Source organism: Aspergillus sydowii, assembly GCF_001890705.1.
Source record: "Aspergillus sydowii CBS 593.65 unplaced genomic scaffold ASPSYscaffold_2, whole genome shotgun sequence".
NCBI lineage: Eukaryota > Fungi > Ascomycota > Eurotiomycetes > Eurotiales > Aspergillaceae > Aspergillus > Aspergillus sydowii.
The window spans coordinates 65,290-81,994 of record NW_024467860.1 but is presented as its reverse complement, the minus strand read 5'-3'; the positions used below and the strand labels follow the sequence as shown (position 1 = coordinate 81,994).

The window sequence follows — 16,705 nt, the reverse complement described above, 5'->3', positions numbered from 1 at the left end:
ATCGAAAGACAAGACGATCCAAACCCAGACAGGGAGCTTGGAGTCTTCCGTCGCATTGAAAGGTTTGAAGACATCATACTTTCAACTTGGGACTGACGTTGGAAGCGTCCTGCACCTTAGACTCCGCACCTGGGTCCTCCGGATCCCGGAACCTGAGATTGCCAACAGGTGCTGCGGCATATCTCATGCCGAGAAATCGATCTACCCCGTTATCTGGTCTAACACCTTGATATTTGGCATAGCCGAGGTCGACGGTAGGATCGGAGTTTGCGGATACAGGGCCTCGTCTGCCAACCGCTAGGGCTCCCACAGTATAAAGCTACCAATATATAGCAAACCGGTGCTAAGAATGATGGCAGCTGAGTTCAATTAAAAAATCTGAGTAAATCTCCCGAGTGGTTATTCGGTTTCCGATCATTCATTCAGCGTTCAGAGATGTTTCATTCATATAGCCCTCCATTCCGTACGGGAAAGCCGTGGCGGGCAAATGGAGTACCCACGGACAGAGGGAGTGCTCGTGGACAAAGGGAACCAGGTACAATAGTTGTACGTTATAAAAACAATCAATATCAGGGAGGGACGTTGGGGCCATTCCTGTACTGCCCGGGCCTAAAGTCCGCGAATGTCAATACGCTGACTCCAAGGGCTGCTCCATGGACAGCCACCAGTGGCTGGTCGCTAAGCATTCCCCAAGCATTCTTGTCTAGCGCAACGCAGAGCCTGCAAACAACTCAATCTTCTCCAAATCAAGCAATGCGGCCGGAAGTGACGGCACTCTACGCCCTCGTGCTGGACAGTCACTCCACGGACATATACACATTCAGAGATCCCCCGCATCCAAATTACATCATTATCAATCACCGATTTGCCAACCAATTCTCGGCGATTGTATGGAGGCCTAACCTATATGCAAAGGTTGTAACAGCAGACAGCTGACTGCAGGTTCTGGGGTTGCCTGGTATAGGGCACACGCATGAAAAGTGTGGGGTAACGCAGTTCCTTCGCAGGTTTTCCGTATTCTGCTTTCGTAGCCTACCGGTATGCTGAAATGAAGTGCCCTTGTGGGCGGCCGACAGGGGTGATGACACGGTGCACAACACGAAAGATGCTAGGAGTGTACCTAAGTCTTCTCGGTGGAAGCCTTGCTTGCCCAACGCTATAGCAACGGCCGATATAGTCTGTAGCGGTATGAAACCGGGTCTGGTCGCCCCAACCCAGCTAAAGAACATGGCGTAAATGAGCACAGTGAGATTGTATATATGTTTGCGCAAGAGCGGTACATACGAACCCCGGAAACACGTCAACGGTCGCAAGAAATGAAATGGAAAGCGAAAATAAAACCATAACATACGCAATCTCCGTATCTCTTGTATGAGAAAGTGGTAATATGAAATATCTTACTCGTTCGAGTGGGGAATATGTGCTTTCCCTTTGACGACACCGTCCAACGCCTCAACATGATATGCTCAGTAGCAGGCGGATGGTCCGATAGAACGACGACGACGAGTATAACAACAAGTATCATCCCTTATCATAAGGTTTTACTTCCCCCAAGTCGAGAGGTAGATAAGGGTGGCGCTAAGATAATATCTCGTCGGAGTGTCCGACATCCACCTCTTGGTCAGACATCCCAGATGACAAGAAAAATGCATGAGCAACCAATCGTCGTCCACGATACCAGATTCGGTGCTAGAAACCCGTCGATAGTGGTATCTTCAAGAGCCCAAACCCAGGATAGGAGAAAAGGACGTCGGACTGTGCGGCTATATGAAGACTTATAAACCAGACTGGGCCGATAAATTACACTCTGCGCATAATGTATACAGCATTCCGGAACCATGAATAATATCTCGACGTCAACAGATAAACATGACCACGATAATGGGCACGATGCCGACCAGGAAAGTCAGAAAATTGGCTCGGTTGATGTCGAAGCGCCTCGCCATCTTCCCTCGACACAACGACGTCTGAAAGCCCGCCATGCCCTTTTCATCGCCTGGGGTGGCACTGTGGGAACGGGACTTTTTATTACCACTGGCAAGACGCTGGCAACGGGCGGGCCAGCATTCCTCGTTGGGAGTTACGTTGTTGTCTCGATCCTGGTGTACTTCATCCTCACAGGCATCATTGAGATTGCAACATATCTCCCAGTTCGCGGCGGATCTATGAGTCGGTACGGCCGCCGTTTTGTATCGAGAAGCTTGGGCTTTGCCATGGGCTGGCTATACGTCTACTCTTTTGCGGTGTTAGTTCCGTTTGAACTCACAGCATGTGCCATTATCATAGACTTTTGGCAGCCAGGCGTCAGCAGCGCGGTCTGGATCACCATTTGTTTAGTGCTGCTGATCGCTCTCAATGTCCTCCCGGTGCGCTATTATGGCGAGGCAGAATTTATCTTCGCTGGCATCAAGCTGGCCACTATCGTCGGCCTCCTGCTTCTTTCGTTCGTACTGTTCTGGGGAGGAGGTCCGCACCGTAATAGGCTTGGATTCCACTACTGGAAAGACCCAGGCGCAACAAATACACTGATTCTGGAGGGGGATATAGGCAGGCTTGTTGCCGTCATCGCAACTGTCCTTAGCAGTGCCCTGCCCTTCACTTTCACGCCCGAGATGGTGGCTGGAACCGCAGCAGAGATCCAAGAGCCGAGGACAAATATCCCCAGAGTCGCCAAACATTTCACCTGGCGCCTGGTTGTGCTTTTTGTTGGCAGCGTCATTGGAATCTCTGTTATCTGCCCCTCTAATGCTCCCACCATTACAAGCGGCAGTGATGCTGCAGCTTCGCCCTGGGTAGCGGGCATCCACCTTGCTGGGATAGGCGGCTTGAGCAGCGTCATCAATGCTGTGGCATTGGTTGCTGCATGGTCAGCAGGGAATGCATTCCTTTATCTCTCCAGTCGGTCTCTGCACTCCATGGCCGTGGAAGGAGCCGCGCCGCGCATCTTCCAACGGTGCACTGCAAAAGGAGTGCCCATTTATGCAGTAGGGGCAACATCCTGTGTCTCGCTCCTGGCATATTTGACGCTCAACTCGTCGTCAGCGGAGATCCTCAACTGGCTGGTGAACTTGGTGAATACTGGAGGGTTTTTGTCTTGGGTCTGTTGTTCCATCACTTACCTGAGGTTTCGGCAGGCCTGCCAGGCACAACAAGTTCCCAAGACGGAGCTCACGCAGAGATCCCCGTTGCAGCCGTACATCTCATGGATAACCCTGTTCGTGTTCAGCGTCCTCTGTCTTCTGAACGGGTTCACTGTCTTTTTCCCGGCCCAGTGGTCCACTGCGTCATTCGTTTCATCATACATCGGCTTGCCAGCGTTTGTTATCCTGTATCTTGGCCATAGATTTACTCATCCCCAGGACCCTTGGGTCCTTCCGTCACATCTTGTGGATCTGCGGCCTGACCTGGAGGAGCAAGAGGATTGAGCCATCGGTTCCGGCGGAAGCCCGACGACTTGGCTAGTTACAAATAAGTAATGCAGTGGGGGGTATAATCTAACAAGACTCTGCAATTGGACGGGTTTAATCTAGTAATTAACCGAACACTCCACTGGGTGCGGGCAGACCCCGAATCGCATCTTCTCCCATAAAATCCCGTATTCGTCCCTCGTGGAGTAAACAATCCGCTAAGTTAAATCGTCTCAAACAACGCCTTGAAGACAATCCTGCAGTTCACAATGTCCGGTTCTCCAATCTCCCAGGGCACCTTTGTGCACAACAACACCACTGCCCCCGCCACCCAAAGTGTGCTGTCGCTTTTCAGTCTCAAAGGCAAGACTGCGATCGTCACGGGTGCCGGTGCTGGCATTGGCCTCTCAGTCGCACACGCCTTTGCAGAGGCCGGAGCAAACGTTGCTATCTGGTACAATTCAAACAAAAAAGCGATCGAGAAGGCAGCGGAAATCGAAAGCAAGTATGGTGTTATTTGTAAGTGCCTGACACTTGATGTATTCTATTTGTATATTCGTGGGCTTACTTTCGTATAGGCAAGGCGTATCAGGTTGATATTAAAAATCCCCAGGCCGTTGAGGATTCCGTGAACCTGGCAGTAAAAGAACTAAATGGTCGTCTGGATATTATGGTGGCCAACTCCGGCATCCCCTGGACTCAAGGGCCCATGGTTGATGCTGAATTGGACCATTACAGGAATGTTGTCCAGACCGACCTTGACGGCACTTTTTACTGCGCCAGGGCCGCTGCTGCGCATTGGAGGAGGCAAAAGGAAGAGGGAACAGACATCAACGGCAACAAACTGCAGGGATTTACATATGGAAGCTTCGTCGCCACTGCCTCGATGAGTGGTCACATTGTTAACTTTCCTCAGCTCCAGGCTGCATACAACGCAGCGAAGGCCGGAGTTATCCATCTCTGTACGTTCCAAAATAACCCTTCATCCAATGTTTCATGTCATGTTAATCAATCCACAGGTAAATCTCTGGCAGTGGAATGGGTCCGATATGCCCGTGCCAACTCAGTTTCTCCTGGGTATATTGCAACCGAGATCTCTAGTTTCGTGTCCGAGGACACAAAATCAATTTGGAAGGATAAAATCCCCATGGGACGTGAAGGAGAATCGCACGAGCTGAACGGGGCTTATCTTTACCTTGCCTCCGACGCCTCCAGCTACACTACTGGGGCGGACATCGTTGTGGACGGAGGATACACTCTACCGTGAGGCTTGCCAAGCAATGGAGTTAAGATTGTATAGCCAATAAACATTACAATGAGACGGTTCTTTCCGTGGAGCTCCATTTGCATTAGATGTACCCTGTATACCACACAGCTCAGATCCAAGGAACGTCATGTCGGGGTCTCGCGCCGGAACCGAAAGCAAGCGAGGGCGTTAATCCTAGCTGAAAGTCTTCAAGAAGCCGACTATCCTCTTTGGTCCAGAACCATTAGCCAATCTCTATGAAGAGAAAGGTAACAACATTCTTTTGGGAAATGTTCCTTACTGACGGTTGGCCTTGGTAGTGCGGTTCTCCTAATTAGGAAGGTATCGTACAAGCAGAGCATGAGATATATACGCTTACATTGAGGGCCTTGACTTAATATGAGGTAGTCAAGACCGATGAAGCAATTCCCATACCCGTATAATTCCTCAAGGGGCTGTGATGCATGCTACAACAGGGACACATCAGAGAACCGCATCTAACCAGGCACAGTGATTACAGAACTTCAACCCAAAGGAACCTCGTCACTGAGTTCAACATCGCTGACTCTATTGCAAACCTCCACGGCTGTCCAGGCCCTGCATTGAATGTGCTACTAGCGCAGGACCGTCCTGCGGGGAGTGCATAATAGGAGGTTCAATCGTCTTTCCTACATTCACGGCCAAGCACAATAGAACGTTTCCGATTACTTATTAAAACATGCATATCTATACTTGGTCCTATCTTCGGAAGATAACTCCGCCCATGCATCTTTATCACAAATCTTCTAGATTCAATGTCACCGCCGATTCCCCCCATCCAACTCATGGACCTCTGGTGGTTTGCTCGTGTTATCCAGCTCGGGAATAACCTGCTGGTTCGCACCAAACACACCCAGCCCATGCTGACCCGGTCCCTGGTTATATACATGCTGCTCGTCCGTGTTGCTTGAGCATAGCTCAGATATTGGTCTCCCAGACTCTGAAGGCAGCGGCGGCGACGAGGGCATGCTGCTGACTCCTGCCGCCGAGACGGAGAGGTATCCTGCATTTGTACCGACAGTTGTCCCCCTGGGGCTGGAGAAGTGCGAGTCTACACATGTTAGCAAATACAAACCCGCTGAATGCAGAAAAAGAGAGGCAGAGAGAGAGTCATACCTTGATACGGCGATGCGGGTTGCCGATCCCCCATATACTCCCCCGGGTACATATCCTGCCTTTCGCCTTCCACCATACTCGATGTCTTCCCATAGCCCCCTGCAGCAGCAGTACCGTTCCGCCTCTGTATCTTCCTCCTCCTAAGAAACCACCAAGCAAGCGCAAGCACAATCACCACCGCAGCAACACCCCCAACCACAATGCCCGCAATCGCACCGCCCCCAAGCCCATCATCCCCCGCGCCATTATCATCCTCCGCATCTTGAAACAACGTAAATTGGTCCTTTCTTGATGAGCTCCAAGCCGCCGCACGTACGTCGTCCTTTGGACACCCCGTCGCTTCAGCGCAGGCGTTCGACGCACAGCAGCCTATAAACGGCACATCGGTACTGTTGCATGTGAACCAGTTATCGCTGGGAACGTCAATGCAGTTATTCGGCACGAGACTGTCATATATGGCCGTGTCGAAGGACGCTGGGTAGATATCCGGGCATGGTGATGTATTATTGCTGTTGGTATTGCTGCATGGGTCGGACGAGCAGCAGCCCACGAAGTAAGGGGCGTCGGGACAGGCATACCATGTGCCGCCGGCGGGACAGGTGAAGGTGCAGGATTTGGAGCCGGAGGCACAGTCGGAGTCGGGATTCGCGGACATTTTCTATATTATCTGTGGTGGTGCTAGAAGAAAAGAAAGTAGTATGGAGATAAATATTTGAGAACTGCGGGTCTGGGGGAGACAGGAACTCGGCAGTCGAGTATCAAAAGAAGATCAGACTCAAAACTGGAAACAATCAGGCAAGGACGCAGAGTAACTTAATAGGTGACGACGGGGATAAGGCTGAGATGGTGAAGGAGCTGCACAGCCTTGTCTTCCTCCACTGGAACTGGATCACTCGGCATGTTTGTGACTGGCAGCTCAGCCGCAGGATTCTATAAAAGAAATGAGAACGGCCCCAAGGAAGTGGATCCAATGCTCGTGCGTTGTTAGCGCTGACAGCTAGTCGGTTGGTTCGTGTCGTTCTGGGGCCGAATGGGAGCGTTGGGGCATTGCAGTTCGCATTGAATTGGGTGCCTGGCTTTTGACTTGGTTGATGTCGACGATTTCTTCTTTCTAGGCCTGGCTATTCATTCTAAGCCTTTGTGTCTCTAGTACTTGTATTGATTGTGCATTCCAATTGGAGATCCAACGTTGTGCCAATGTTGCAGCACAGCCTAGTCCTCGCAAGGTCAGACAATCAGCCACATTAAATGGGGTCTCGTCTCCACAGAGTTATCGAAAGTCAACGCCTGTTTGGTGTCAATGTTCGCTTACTCTGCTAGTTTAGGCCCGCCATGGACCATTTTTATGGATGTCGCTGACGCCCAGACCGCTGGGTTAATTTTACCGTCTCCTGTACCTCTGCAGCTGAATAAATATTTCTTGGCTGTATCTTCAAGAGGAAATCTAGACCATAAATATCCTAACATACCAGATTACTGAGCGGATCAACCTTAACTAATACTTCCGTCTTATTCGTGAATCATACCAGGAACTCAATAAAGAGAATCAACAGTTTAGGGTAGAACCAGATTATGAGTTACCACAATTTATGATGTTGAGAATCACCCATTATCTTATAACAATATTGCTGAGACCATTCACCTACTCTTCCTAGGCTTCACCGGAAGAATGCCCCATGCGAGTGTTGCTGGCCCAGGATATTTTGATATAAATATTAGAGTTTGCTTTCGTAAACGCTGCTGCGTAACTATCGCTCACCGTTGGCTGCAACCGATTTTTCCCTTGCTGGGAAAAGGCATCCAGGGTCATTCAAGGGTAAAGATTCTGTCTCGCATCAGGGACTGCCTTCATTGGGCATTTATCAATATTGTCAAGGCCTGGAAAACGGACTGCAGTCCATTGTTTCGGTGGAAAGGCCATACAAACAGCCCGATGTGGGCATATTGCAGTCTAGGAAGCTCCACAAGCTTCTCATCTCAGCAGGAACATCACGGCCGGTATATGTCCCGACATATTCACATCCTCACATCCTCCTGGAGCTTCTGGAGCCATCCGGTCTAATGCTTTTGTCAGGGTCTCTATCCGGTTATTGTTTCCTCCTGCGATGAACTCTACTGTGCGCTCTATCCGGGGTTGTGGCTGTGTGTATGCAGGCACAGCGAAGTGACGCTGTGCCCTGTTGGCAGTGGGACAGTGAATCCTGCTCGACAAATGTAAATAACTATCTAATTTACTGTGAGATTGGCTTTTTGTTTGCCATTTGATATGAATCGAAGCATCTCCTCTATCCAGGACTTCTCTCGAGATGGAATCTCATTCTGACCCCGAAAAGGCCATACCCACTGAGAAAGGCACTGAGATCAGCTGCAATGACGCGCCTCCTGTCGACAGTTCCCCTGGTCTTCTGTTCTGGCTCAACAAGCTGGAAGCGCGAATGGACAGAAAACTCGGCGTAGAGTCGGAGGCTATCGATCGCAAACGGTCTGAAGACAAGATGCCTGTCTCTTGGTTTGAAGAACTGACGATGGCCCTGCTGTGGGCCAGTGGAGTCATGAACACCTCCTGTTTCGTGACAGGCTTCCTCGGCTGGGAATTCGGCCTGAGTCTGAAGCAGTCCATCCTCGTCATCGTTTTCGCCTCGCTTCTGGGCGGCGCTTTGACTGGATTCTGTGCGACGTTTGGTGGTGCAACGGGCCTGCGTCAGATCAGCGTGAGTCGGTACAGCTTTGGGTGGTGGCCCAACAAAGTGCCTGCGCTTCTCAACGGTATCCAGCAGCTGGGCTGGGCAGCTGTTTCTTGTATCACTGGTGGCCTGGCCTTGACTGCGGTTTCCGATGGCCGTGTCTCCTTGATCTTGGGGATTGTCATCCTGGCTGTCGTGGCACTGTTCATCTCCTTTATCGGGCTGAACGCCATCCTAGTGTATGAACGATACGCATGGATGATCTTCTTTGTTATCTTCATGATTATCTACGGTGAGACTGGCCACTATGCCGATAATAAAAGTCCAGCGACTGAGGAATGACTCACACTGTCTGGATCGGTTCTTAGTCTGTTGGCAGTTGTCTACGGTTCCAGCGCCTCGTGTTGCACTATGGCCAGCGACTACTACGTCCATTATCCTGCTAACGTCAACCGCGCCAAAGTCTTCCTATTGGCGACCTTTGGAATTGCTTTGCCCACTTGCATTCCAATGATCGCAGGCTGCGTGGTGGCTTCTTCATTCCAAAACAAGCCCGAATGGCAGAGCGCCTATGAGGACCAAGGACTGGGGTATCTAACCCAAGGCATGCTGTATCCACGGGGATTTGCCAAATTCCTCCTGACGCTGCTTGTTCTGTCTGGCATCAACCAAAATGTCATCAGCATCTACAGTGCTGCCATCTCGTTCCAGCAGCTTGCTCGGCCGTTCGCGCGCATTCCCCGTTTCCCATGGACGATATTTTCTTTTGCCTGCATACTGGCTCTGGCTGTGGGTGGCCGAGCGAAACTGAATGACTATCTCCAAAATTTCCTCAGTTTGCTCGGTTACTGGTGTACGAGTTACGCCATCATCCTGTTCCAGGAGCATTTTATCTTTCGCAAGGGCAACTTCGAGAATTATGATTTGGAAGGATGGAACGACCCGGCCAGGTTACCTCTCGGTATTGCAGCAGCAGTTTCCTTCTGTCTCGGCATTGTAGCGTGGTGCATGGGAATGGACGAGACATGGTTTATTGGTCCTCTGGCTCGGATTATTGGCGAGTCTGGTGGTGATGTTGCCAACGAGTTGACCTTTGTGGTTACTGCGCTGTCTTACCCACCGGCTAGATATTTAGAGGTGAAGTATGCCGGTCGCTAACAGTATTTTACATAACCTGGTTGGGCTTAAGAGCAGCCTATCAGGCTTAAAATCATGGGTTGAATAATACCGTAGTTAACGTCTATATTCTGGTCCCCTGTCCAATATAGATACACAACTGTCCAAACGTGTTGTTATGGACCATACGAGAATGAGACTGAGTTTTCACTATTACCGTCACCCAAGTATACAGCAGCGACTGTTCATTGCGAAATAGACAGGCTTTGCCGCAAGTCCTTCGCCTGAACTGCCCCGAATTGCAAAGTACCAACATCAAAGATCTACCGGCGTTAGAACTATGCCACATAAAATATAGGATATGGCTTACAGCGTAAATTCCCGTGAGGAACGTCAACCCAAGGACGTCCATTGTCATAGTACCTCTGCTCTGGATCCCTCCATAGATATAACCGGATTTCGCCTCGGTGAGTCCCAGGTCTTTCTTTTGCACGATGAACTGTTTTTCTCCCACTGCGAGTGAGACAACGGGCAGGTTGTCCTCCGTCGTATTGGTTGGGTAAATATAGCCTTGGCTATCTTCGTCGTAGTGTGACCCAGGGATGGTATCATATATGCCCTTGCACAAGTCATCGTCGACCAGTGCCAAGGGCGTTCCCGTATCGGCAATGGCCTTATTTCCTGATCTTGCTATAACCTTCCCGTTGACACTCGCTGAAGGAGAGTCGAAGAGCCAGAACCCTTGACTCTTATCGATGGGGGTGTAATATATCTCCTCGCCAGTGGCGTCCACAGTCTCCTGATCAACGCATCCGAACGTGTAGAACGGCTCTTCTTTATCTGGCTGGTTTCCCGCTTTCCAACGCCCCAGTTTTGCGGTGAATAGTCCGGCAGATTTCGGTATATCCACTTTGGCGATCAGATTCTCCACGAATGTTCTGGCAGTGTTGGTATTGCTGAATGCCAATCCCAATACGCCGTCGCCAGAGCCCTGCTGGAACTGGCTCGATACTGCGTTGGCCAGTTCGATTGCTTGGTTATCGACCATCCACCCACCAAGAGAGATAAAATCGGTGCCTACTGTACCAGAGACGGATGCTCCATCACCGTACGAAATCTTCCATGTGGAATTCGACTGCTCTGTGAATGAGCTTGACTTGCTGGCCTCAAAGACTGTGCCGGACCCGTGCTGGGAGATGATTTCCGAAGGGAGCTCGCTCGACCAAACCTAATTGATTAGAACTTATTTCACTGAAGCTACAGATGGCGCTTACCCAGAGGTCCCCGGACCCTGTATCAATCTCCAAATTGAGCGTTTGCTCCGGCGTTCCAATACTCACTGGGGCCAAATACATGGAATCGTTCTGGACGTCGTCGGGACCAACCTCGCCGATTTCATTTCCATCTGCGACCTTCTTCCTTAGAACTCGCTGGATCCGGGCTTTACCACCAAGGGGTTTGTTGGTGTATTGTCGCCCCGTTTGCTGAAGTTGGCCGCCATAAAAGTACCGCCCGGCTTGTGTAGGGGAGAAGCGGTACTTGCGCATGAGGTGGACATACGACTTGGTGCCAGATTTCTGGTAGTGGGAATTTGCGATGAGATTGACCTTACCCATATTGATGTTCCTAGATACGTTGTTGAAGCGTTGTCTTAGTGGAGGATATTTTATTAAATACCTCCGCCTTCGTGACGCAGTGGCGTTGTACGGTTCAGGAAACTATCATCACGATCTACACTAAGTGTCCAATCGGCTAAATACATGACGTTGCTTGCGAAGAAAGAACAAATATCATACTGATAACTACTCATGTCTGCTCTAACTTGTACTCGCCGATCAAGATATCTGCACAAGTTGCCCCCGTCAGATAAGCCGTGGCCTGGGTGTGGTTATTTGTTAACAGCGGCACAACACTCATATCGGCCACTCGTAGGTTCTCCACTCCGAAAACCTGGAAATGGCTATTCACTGCTGCATCTGCATCGTCTTTTCCCATCTTAACTGTCCCCGCCATGTGCCAGCTGGAGGAGAGATTGTTCTTCCAATGCTCGAGGATATCCTCGTCTGACTCGGACTTCGCCCCAAGAATCGTCGCGGTAGTATCTTTGGCTATAGCAGGGTGTTTGGTCAGTTCTAATATATGCCGATATATCTCTATACAGGCCCGGCGATCAAAGGGATGCTCAAGAAACTTGGGATCGACTAGCAGTGGGTCATCCGGGTTTGCGGACTGCAGTTTCGCCTCGCCACTAGACTGCTCATTCATAAGGAACATCGTCAGGCAGATATAGGAGTAGTCCTGGAACAGTTCCGGGAGGACTAAGTGGACCGGGAAGTTGGTGATCAGCTCGTACTGTGGAATTGTCTCGCGGGTCATAAATTCTCGAGTAGCAGTGGGCAAGGCTTTGAACTCAGCGGACGAGGTAATGCGCTCGGACTTGAACCATCCACTGCCAATCTGGCAGCCGTAGTGGGCCCATGGTCCGGTGCCATCTTGCTCCCATTGCTTCAATGCGTCGGCCATGGCTTTCTTGTCCTGAAAAAAGGCGTTGCGGTCGTTTGTCGAGGGATCCCGAGCGAGAATCATGGGCGCGAATGGGTGGTCTTTGAGGCCTTTACCAACAGCCGGAAGACCGTGTACAACTGGGATATTGAAATTGGCGAGCTGAGTTGCAGGACCAATGCCCGAGTGCATCAGTTTCTTGGGGGTCACCAGGGCCCCAGTGGACAGAATGACTTCTTTCCGGGCGAAGTCTATGGCAGCGTTAGTTTCGACATACTCCTTTGGTCTCATTTTTCAGCAAGTAGGCTGGATAAATGCTGACATTTATTCTCCTTGGTCTGCACACCAGCTGCCTTCTTGCCCTCCAACAGCACGCGCTGTACCGGACTGTCCGTGAGAACAACCAAGTTATCAGGAGCCCCGGCTAGTATATCTGCAGCTGTAGTCCTTCTGCCGTTGCCTGCTGAGTTAATGGTCAGTCCAAGGCCAATCGGGTTTCCAGAATTATGGTCGAAATTTCTCTCCAGTCCAGCCTCGGCGAACGAGTCCAGCAGAGGCAGAAGGTCTCTATCCCATTCCTTTGCATACCCAACTTTCAACGGCCCAGTAAACCCATGATTCTCTGTGGCAGGGCGTCCATGTTGCTTTTTATTGTTCGCATTTTTCAACCCGGAGAAGCTCTCCAGTCTTTTAATTCTATCCTGCATCTTTCCCCACCCAAAGCTGGGATTTTCCACAATCTCCGCCCACGCCTCATAATCATCCCGGGCACCGACAGCATAGACACCGAAGTTGATGGCGCTCCCACCACCAAGGCCCTTGCCGGTGCTGTAGTCGATTTGCCGCCCGTTGCACTGTGCCAGCGGTGCTGTTTTGAGTCCCCAGTTCATGGACGGTGCTTCGTCGATGAACGTGCACCATCGCTTGCCGTCTATACGCAGGTTCTTGGCCCCGTTGGAACCGCCTGCTTCAAGAAGGAGAACTTGCGGCTTGGCTGCGGTTTTTGCAAGGCTTGTCGCAAGAGTGCAGCCGGCAGGTCCGCCTGCAGTAAGTTAGATTAATCGTGTCACTGCTACAAGAAAATGGTACGGAATCAAGCCAGGAATTGGGCAAAGTAGAAAACACGAGGGAAACTAATGTACCGCCAACGACAATAAAGTCGTATAAATTCTGCATGTTATCTATAGTAAGATTCTCTGTAGCCGTGGAATAGCCGTCGGAAATCTCTGGCTTGGCTGCGAATAGGCAGGCGAGCAATGAATATTAACATGGTTAACAGGCTGTATATATATATCAGGCGGATACAGCGTAGGATGCTTTAATCAATTACATCACCACCAAAACTGGTCCCAATCCTGCACTATACGCGCTGTAGATTAGGTTTCATGCAGTCTGGGACGGGAATAAGCTTATCGCCAGCCTTCGCAGTGAATACTGATGCAATGAAATTGAATGAATGTTATCTCGGCTAAAGGGCCGTTTGGGGAATTCCCCGCCACTTTGTGCCCCGCGAACGGCGACAACCGACGACAGCACACTCGGGCAGCTCCGAGACTTTCTTTAAGAACGCCTCCGTTTCTTCAACCAAGTTTAACTCCATCCTTTCCATCCTCTCCATCCGTCCCAGAGAACACTCCACCATGGGCAACGACAAGAAAATCGGCGCGTATTACGCCCCAACGGGCGGACTGCCGCCGCAGACCCAGCTTCTCACGGACCGCGCCATGTTCACCGAAGCCTACGCCGTCATCCCCAAGGGCACTTTCCGCGACATCGTGACGAGCTTTCTGCCCTTCTGGGACAAGACGCGACTGTGGGTGATTGCCCGGCCGTTGTCCGGCTTTTCCGAGACGTTTTCGCAGTACATTGTCGAGGTCCAGCCCGGGGGTGGGAGTGATCGCGCTGAACTCGATAACGACGCTGAGGGAGTTCTGTTTATTGTTGAAGGCGAAGTCACCGTCACTGTCGCCGGCGCATCCCACACACTCACCGAAGGTGGATATGCATTCCTGCCACCCAAAAGCGGCTGGACGCTGCGTAACAACGGCGCGACGACCGCCCGCTTCCACTGGATCCGTAAGGCGTATGAATACGTCGATGGCCTCGATGCACCTGAACCGCTGTTTCTGAATGAGAAAGAGATCGCACCCACCGCAATGCCAGACACCAACGGTGCGTGGGCCACGACCCGCTTTGTCGACCCCAGCGATATGCGCCACGACATGCATGTCACCATCGTCACCTTCAAGCCGGGCGGCGTCATCCCCTTTGCCGAGACGCATGTCATGGAGCACGGGCTGTATGTGCTCGAAGGCAAGGCCGTGTACCGGCTCAACCAAGACTGGGTGGAGGTGGAAGCGGGCGATTTCATGTGGCTTCGTGCCTTCTGTCCACAGGCCTGTTATGCCGGCGGACCTGGCAACTTTCGCTACCTGCTTTACAAGGACGTGAACCGCCACATGAAGCTTCCGCGATCAAGAATATAGCTTGGCCATGGATTAGATAAAAGGAAGCGCTGCACAACCTGTGAAAAACCGGGATCTGATCTGACTGGAGTCGTAGTCCTGTATTATAACCGATATCCAAAATTGAAAAACGTTTATTTAATCCGCTCCTCTGGCTATCCCTCCATTGTCCACCGACACTGAGAGCCCTTCAATGATAAAGTTAGTTATCCGCGTAGTATTAAGTCAGCGGCCATATTAACCAATAACAGCAGGGAATTATGTCCCAGGTCCGCGACCGTGGAACCGATGGAGTCCAGAGCGCAGCTGGGAAACTCTCATAGGCCGCCAGTGAGCCAGAAAGCATCGCATCGCGGACCGAGACCGCGATGCCTCCAGTCGATGTTATCATGCGGGGTTGATCTTTATACTTCCACTATTTGGGATTCCTTTAATACCCCAGAATCCGGCTTGATGGCCGACCCCAGATTCCATTGACATCTCTTTAATCTCCACTCTCTACCATGCCCAACTCCGACGCCAACGCCGACGCGGCCCTGGCGGCCATGGGCTACAAGAGCGAGTTGCCCAGAAACCTCAGCATGCTCAGTATACTGGGCCTGTCATTCGCAATCATGGCCGCTCCCTACGGCCTCTCTACAACGCTGTACATTACCCTCGACGACGGCCTCTCTGTCACCATTATCTGGGGCTGGGTTTTCGTCACTCTCATCTCCATCGCCATCGCTGCCTCCCTTGCCGAGATATGCGCGGTCTATCCCACCGCTGGTGGTGTATACTACTGGAGCGCCATGCTGTCCACCCGACGCTGGGCGCCGCTAATGTCGTTTATTGACGGGTGGTTGACGCTCGTGGGTAACTGGACCGTGACACTCAGCATTATCTTTGGAGGCGGGCAGATGATCCTCAGCGCAATTAGTCTCTGGAACGAAGACTTTGTCGCAAACGCATGGCAGACTGTCCTAATGTTCTGGGCTGTACTCCTAGTCTGCGTACTAGTCAATGTCTTCTTTTCGTCCCATCTCGACCTAATCAATAAAATCTGCATTTTCTGGACAGCAGCCAGTGTCGTCATTATCCTCGTCACCCTCTTGACCATGGCCGATGACCTGCAAAGCGGCAAGTTTGTTTTCACAGAATATGACGCGTCGCACAGTGGGTGGCCCGAGGGCTGGGCCTTCTTTGTGGGCTTGCTGCAGGCGGCTTATACACTGACGGGGTACGGTATGGTGGCCGCAATGTGTGAAGAGGTTCAGAACCCGCACCGCGAAGTTCCCAAGGCCATTGTGCTATCTGTCATTGCGGCTGGGATTACGGGTCTGGTCTACCTGATTCCAGTCCTGTTCGTGTTGCCAAAGAAGCTGGATATTCTACGCAATGTTGCCAGCGGACAGCCAATTGGGACTGTTTTCAAGATGGCAACGGGCTCCGCCGGCGGTGGCTTTGGTCTGCTGTTCCTCATTCTGGGAATCATGATATTCGCGGGTATCGGGTCATTAACAGCTGCTAGTCGCTGCACCTATGCTTTTGCGCGTGATGGTGCTATCCCCGGTTTCAGGCTATGGCGCCGGGTTAATAAAAAGCTGGATGTGCCTGTTTGGGCTATTATTCTGTCTGCTTCTGTTGACGCGTTACTGGGCCTAATTTATTTTGGTTCCACGGCTGCGTTTAACTCCTTTACTGGTGTTGCTACTATCTGCCTGTCCACATCATACGGCTTGCCTATCTTGATATCCATCCTCCGAGGTCGACAGGATGTCAAACGCTCTGCCTTCTCCCTGGGTTCGTTCGGATATACTATTAACGTGATCAGCATCTGCTGGATCCTTTTGGCGGTGGTGCTGTTCTGCATGCCATACACTTTGCCCGTGACCCCTTCGTCCATGAACTATGCCAGTGTGGTGTTCGCCGCGTTTGCGCTGATCAGTATCATCTGGTATTTTGTCTATGCACGCAAGCACTTCACTGGTCCGCCGGTCAGCAAGGAGGAAGCGGTTGCAACCACGGGTGTTATGACGGGCACCGCGGTAGATCCGGAGCTCGAGCCGTCGGATACAGAAATCAAGAAGGCATCTGTGTAGATACTTACATTTCCCCACCCCTTGCTAAGCAACTGTTCGTTGGTATTCT

At 51.2% G+C, this 16,705-nt stretch overlaps 9 protein-coding genes across 9 annotated transcripts; 6 read left to right on the top strand and 3 right to left on the bottom strand.

Moving 5' to 3' along the window:
* Positions 1–256: 256 nt before the first annotated feature.
* Positions 257–1,223, top strand: ASPSYDRAFT_584488 (uncharacterized protein). The gene has a single exon (XM_040849535.1). It carries the CDS (start codon positions 436–438, stop codon positions 934–936), a length of 501 nt encoding a protein of 166 aa, XP_040705510.1. The 5' UTR covers positions 257–435; the 3' UTR covers positions 937–1,223.
* A 368-nt stretch (positions 1,224–1,591) lies between these two features.
* ASPSYDRAFT_584482 (uncharacterized protein) lies at positions 1,592–3,527 on the top strand. The gene has a single exon (XM_040849534.1). It carries the CDS (start codon positions 1,839–1,841, stop codon positions 3,423–3,425), a length of 1,587 nt encoding a protein of 528 aa, XP_040705509.1. The 5' UTR covers positions 1,592–1,838; the 3' UTR covers positions 3,426–3,527.
* Positions 3,528–3,676: 149 nt separating this feature from the next.
* ASPSYDRAFT_54696 (putative carbonyl reductase) lies at positions 3,677–4,674 on the top strand (the record flags this gene model as incomplete). The annotated part of the gene is made up of 3 exons (XM_040848896.1): positions 3,677–3,926; positions 3,986–4,369; positions 4,427–4,674. 3 exons carry the CDS (start codon positions 3,677–3,679, stop codon positions 4,672–4,674), a joined length of 882 nt encoding a protein of 293 aa, XP_040705508.1.
* A 664-nt stretch (positions 4,675–5,338) lies between these two features.
* Positions 5,339–6,703, bottom strand: ASPSYDRAFT_40240 (uncharacterized protein). Its single transcript, XM_040846045.1, has 2 exons — positions 5,809–6,703; positions 5,339–5,743 (listed from the first exon to the last, which is right to left on the bottom strand). Exons 1-2 carry the CDS (start codon positions 6,461–6,463, stop codon positions 5,451–5,453), a joined length of 948 nt encoding a protein of 315 aa, XP_040705507.1. The 5' UTR covers positions 6,464–6,703; the 3' UTR covers positions 5,339–5,450.
* Positions 6,704–7,789: 1,086 nt separating this feature from the next.
* On the top strand, positions 7,790–9,650 carry ASPSYDRAFT_75741 (putative nucleoside transporter; the record flags this gene model as incomplete). The annotated part of the gene is made up of 3 exons (XM_040850824.1): positions 7,790–7,806; positions 7,883–8,814; positions 8,872–9,650. The coding sequence occupies exons 2-3, from the start codon at positions 8,115–8,117 to the stop codon at positions 9,648–9,650; spliced, it is 1,479 nt and encodes a 492-aa protein (XP_040705506.1). The 5' UTR covers positions 7,790–7,806; positions 7,883–8,114.
* Positions 9,651–9,853: 203 nt separating this feature from the next.
* ASPSYDRAFT_85401 (pepsin-like aspartic protease) lies at positions 9,854–11,224 on the bottom strand (the record flags this gene model as incomplete). The annotated part of the gene is made up of 3 exons (XM_040851521.1): positions 9,854–9,931; positions 9,979–10,836; positions 10,883–11,224. 3 exons carry the CDS (start codon positions 11,222–11,224, stop codon positions 9,854–9,856), a joined length of 1,278 nt encoding a protein of 425 aa, XP_040705505.1.
* An 83-nt stretch (positions 11,225–11,307) lies between these two features.
* Positions 11,308–13,525, bottom strand: ASPSYDRAFT_169807 (GMC family oxidoreductase). The gene is made up of 3 exons (XM_040843407.1): positions 13,253–13,525; positions 12,433–13,152; positions 11,308–12,361 (listed from the first exon to the last, which is right to left on the bottom strand). The coding sequence occupies exons 1-3, from the start codon at positions 13,284–13,286 to the stop codon at positions 11,415–11,417; spliced, it is 1,701 nt and encodes a 566-aa protein (XP_040705504.1). The 5' UTR covers positions 13,287–13,525; the 3' UTR covers positions 11,308–11,414.
* A 67-nt stretch (positions 13,526–13,592) lies between these two features.
* ASPSYDRAFT_194553 (uncharacterized protein) lies at positions 13,593–14,736 on the top strand. Its single transcript, XM_040843698.1, has one exon. The coding sequence runs from the start codon at positions 13,751–13,753 to the stop codon at positions 14,594–14,596; it is 846 nt and encodes a 281-aa protein (XP_040705503.1). The 5' UTR covers positions 13,593–13,750; the 3' UTR covers positions 14,597–14,736.
* A 342-nt stretch (positions 14,737–15,078) lies between these two features.
* On the top strand, positions 15,079–16,656 carry ASPSYDRAFT_145938 (uncharacterized protein; the record flags this gene model as incomplete). The annotated part of the gene is made up of 1 exon (XM_040841574.1): positions 15,079–16,656. The coding sequence occupies one exon, from the start codon at positions 15,079–15,081 to the stop codon at positions 16,654–16,656; it is 1,578 nt and encodes a 525-aa protein (XP_040705502.1).
* Positions 16,657–16,705: the final 49 nt, after the last annotated feature.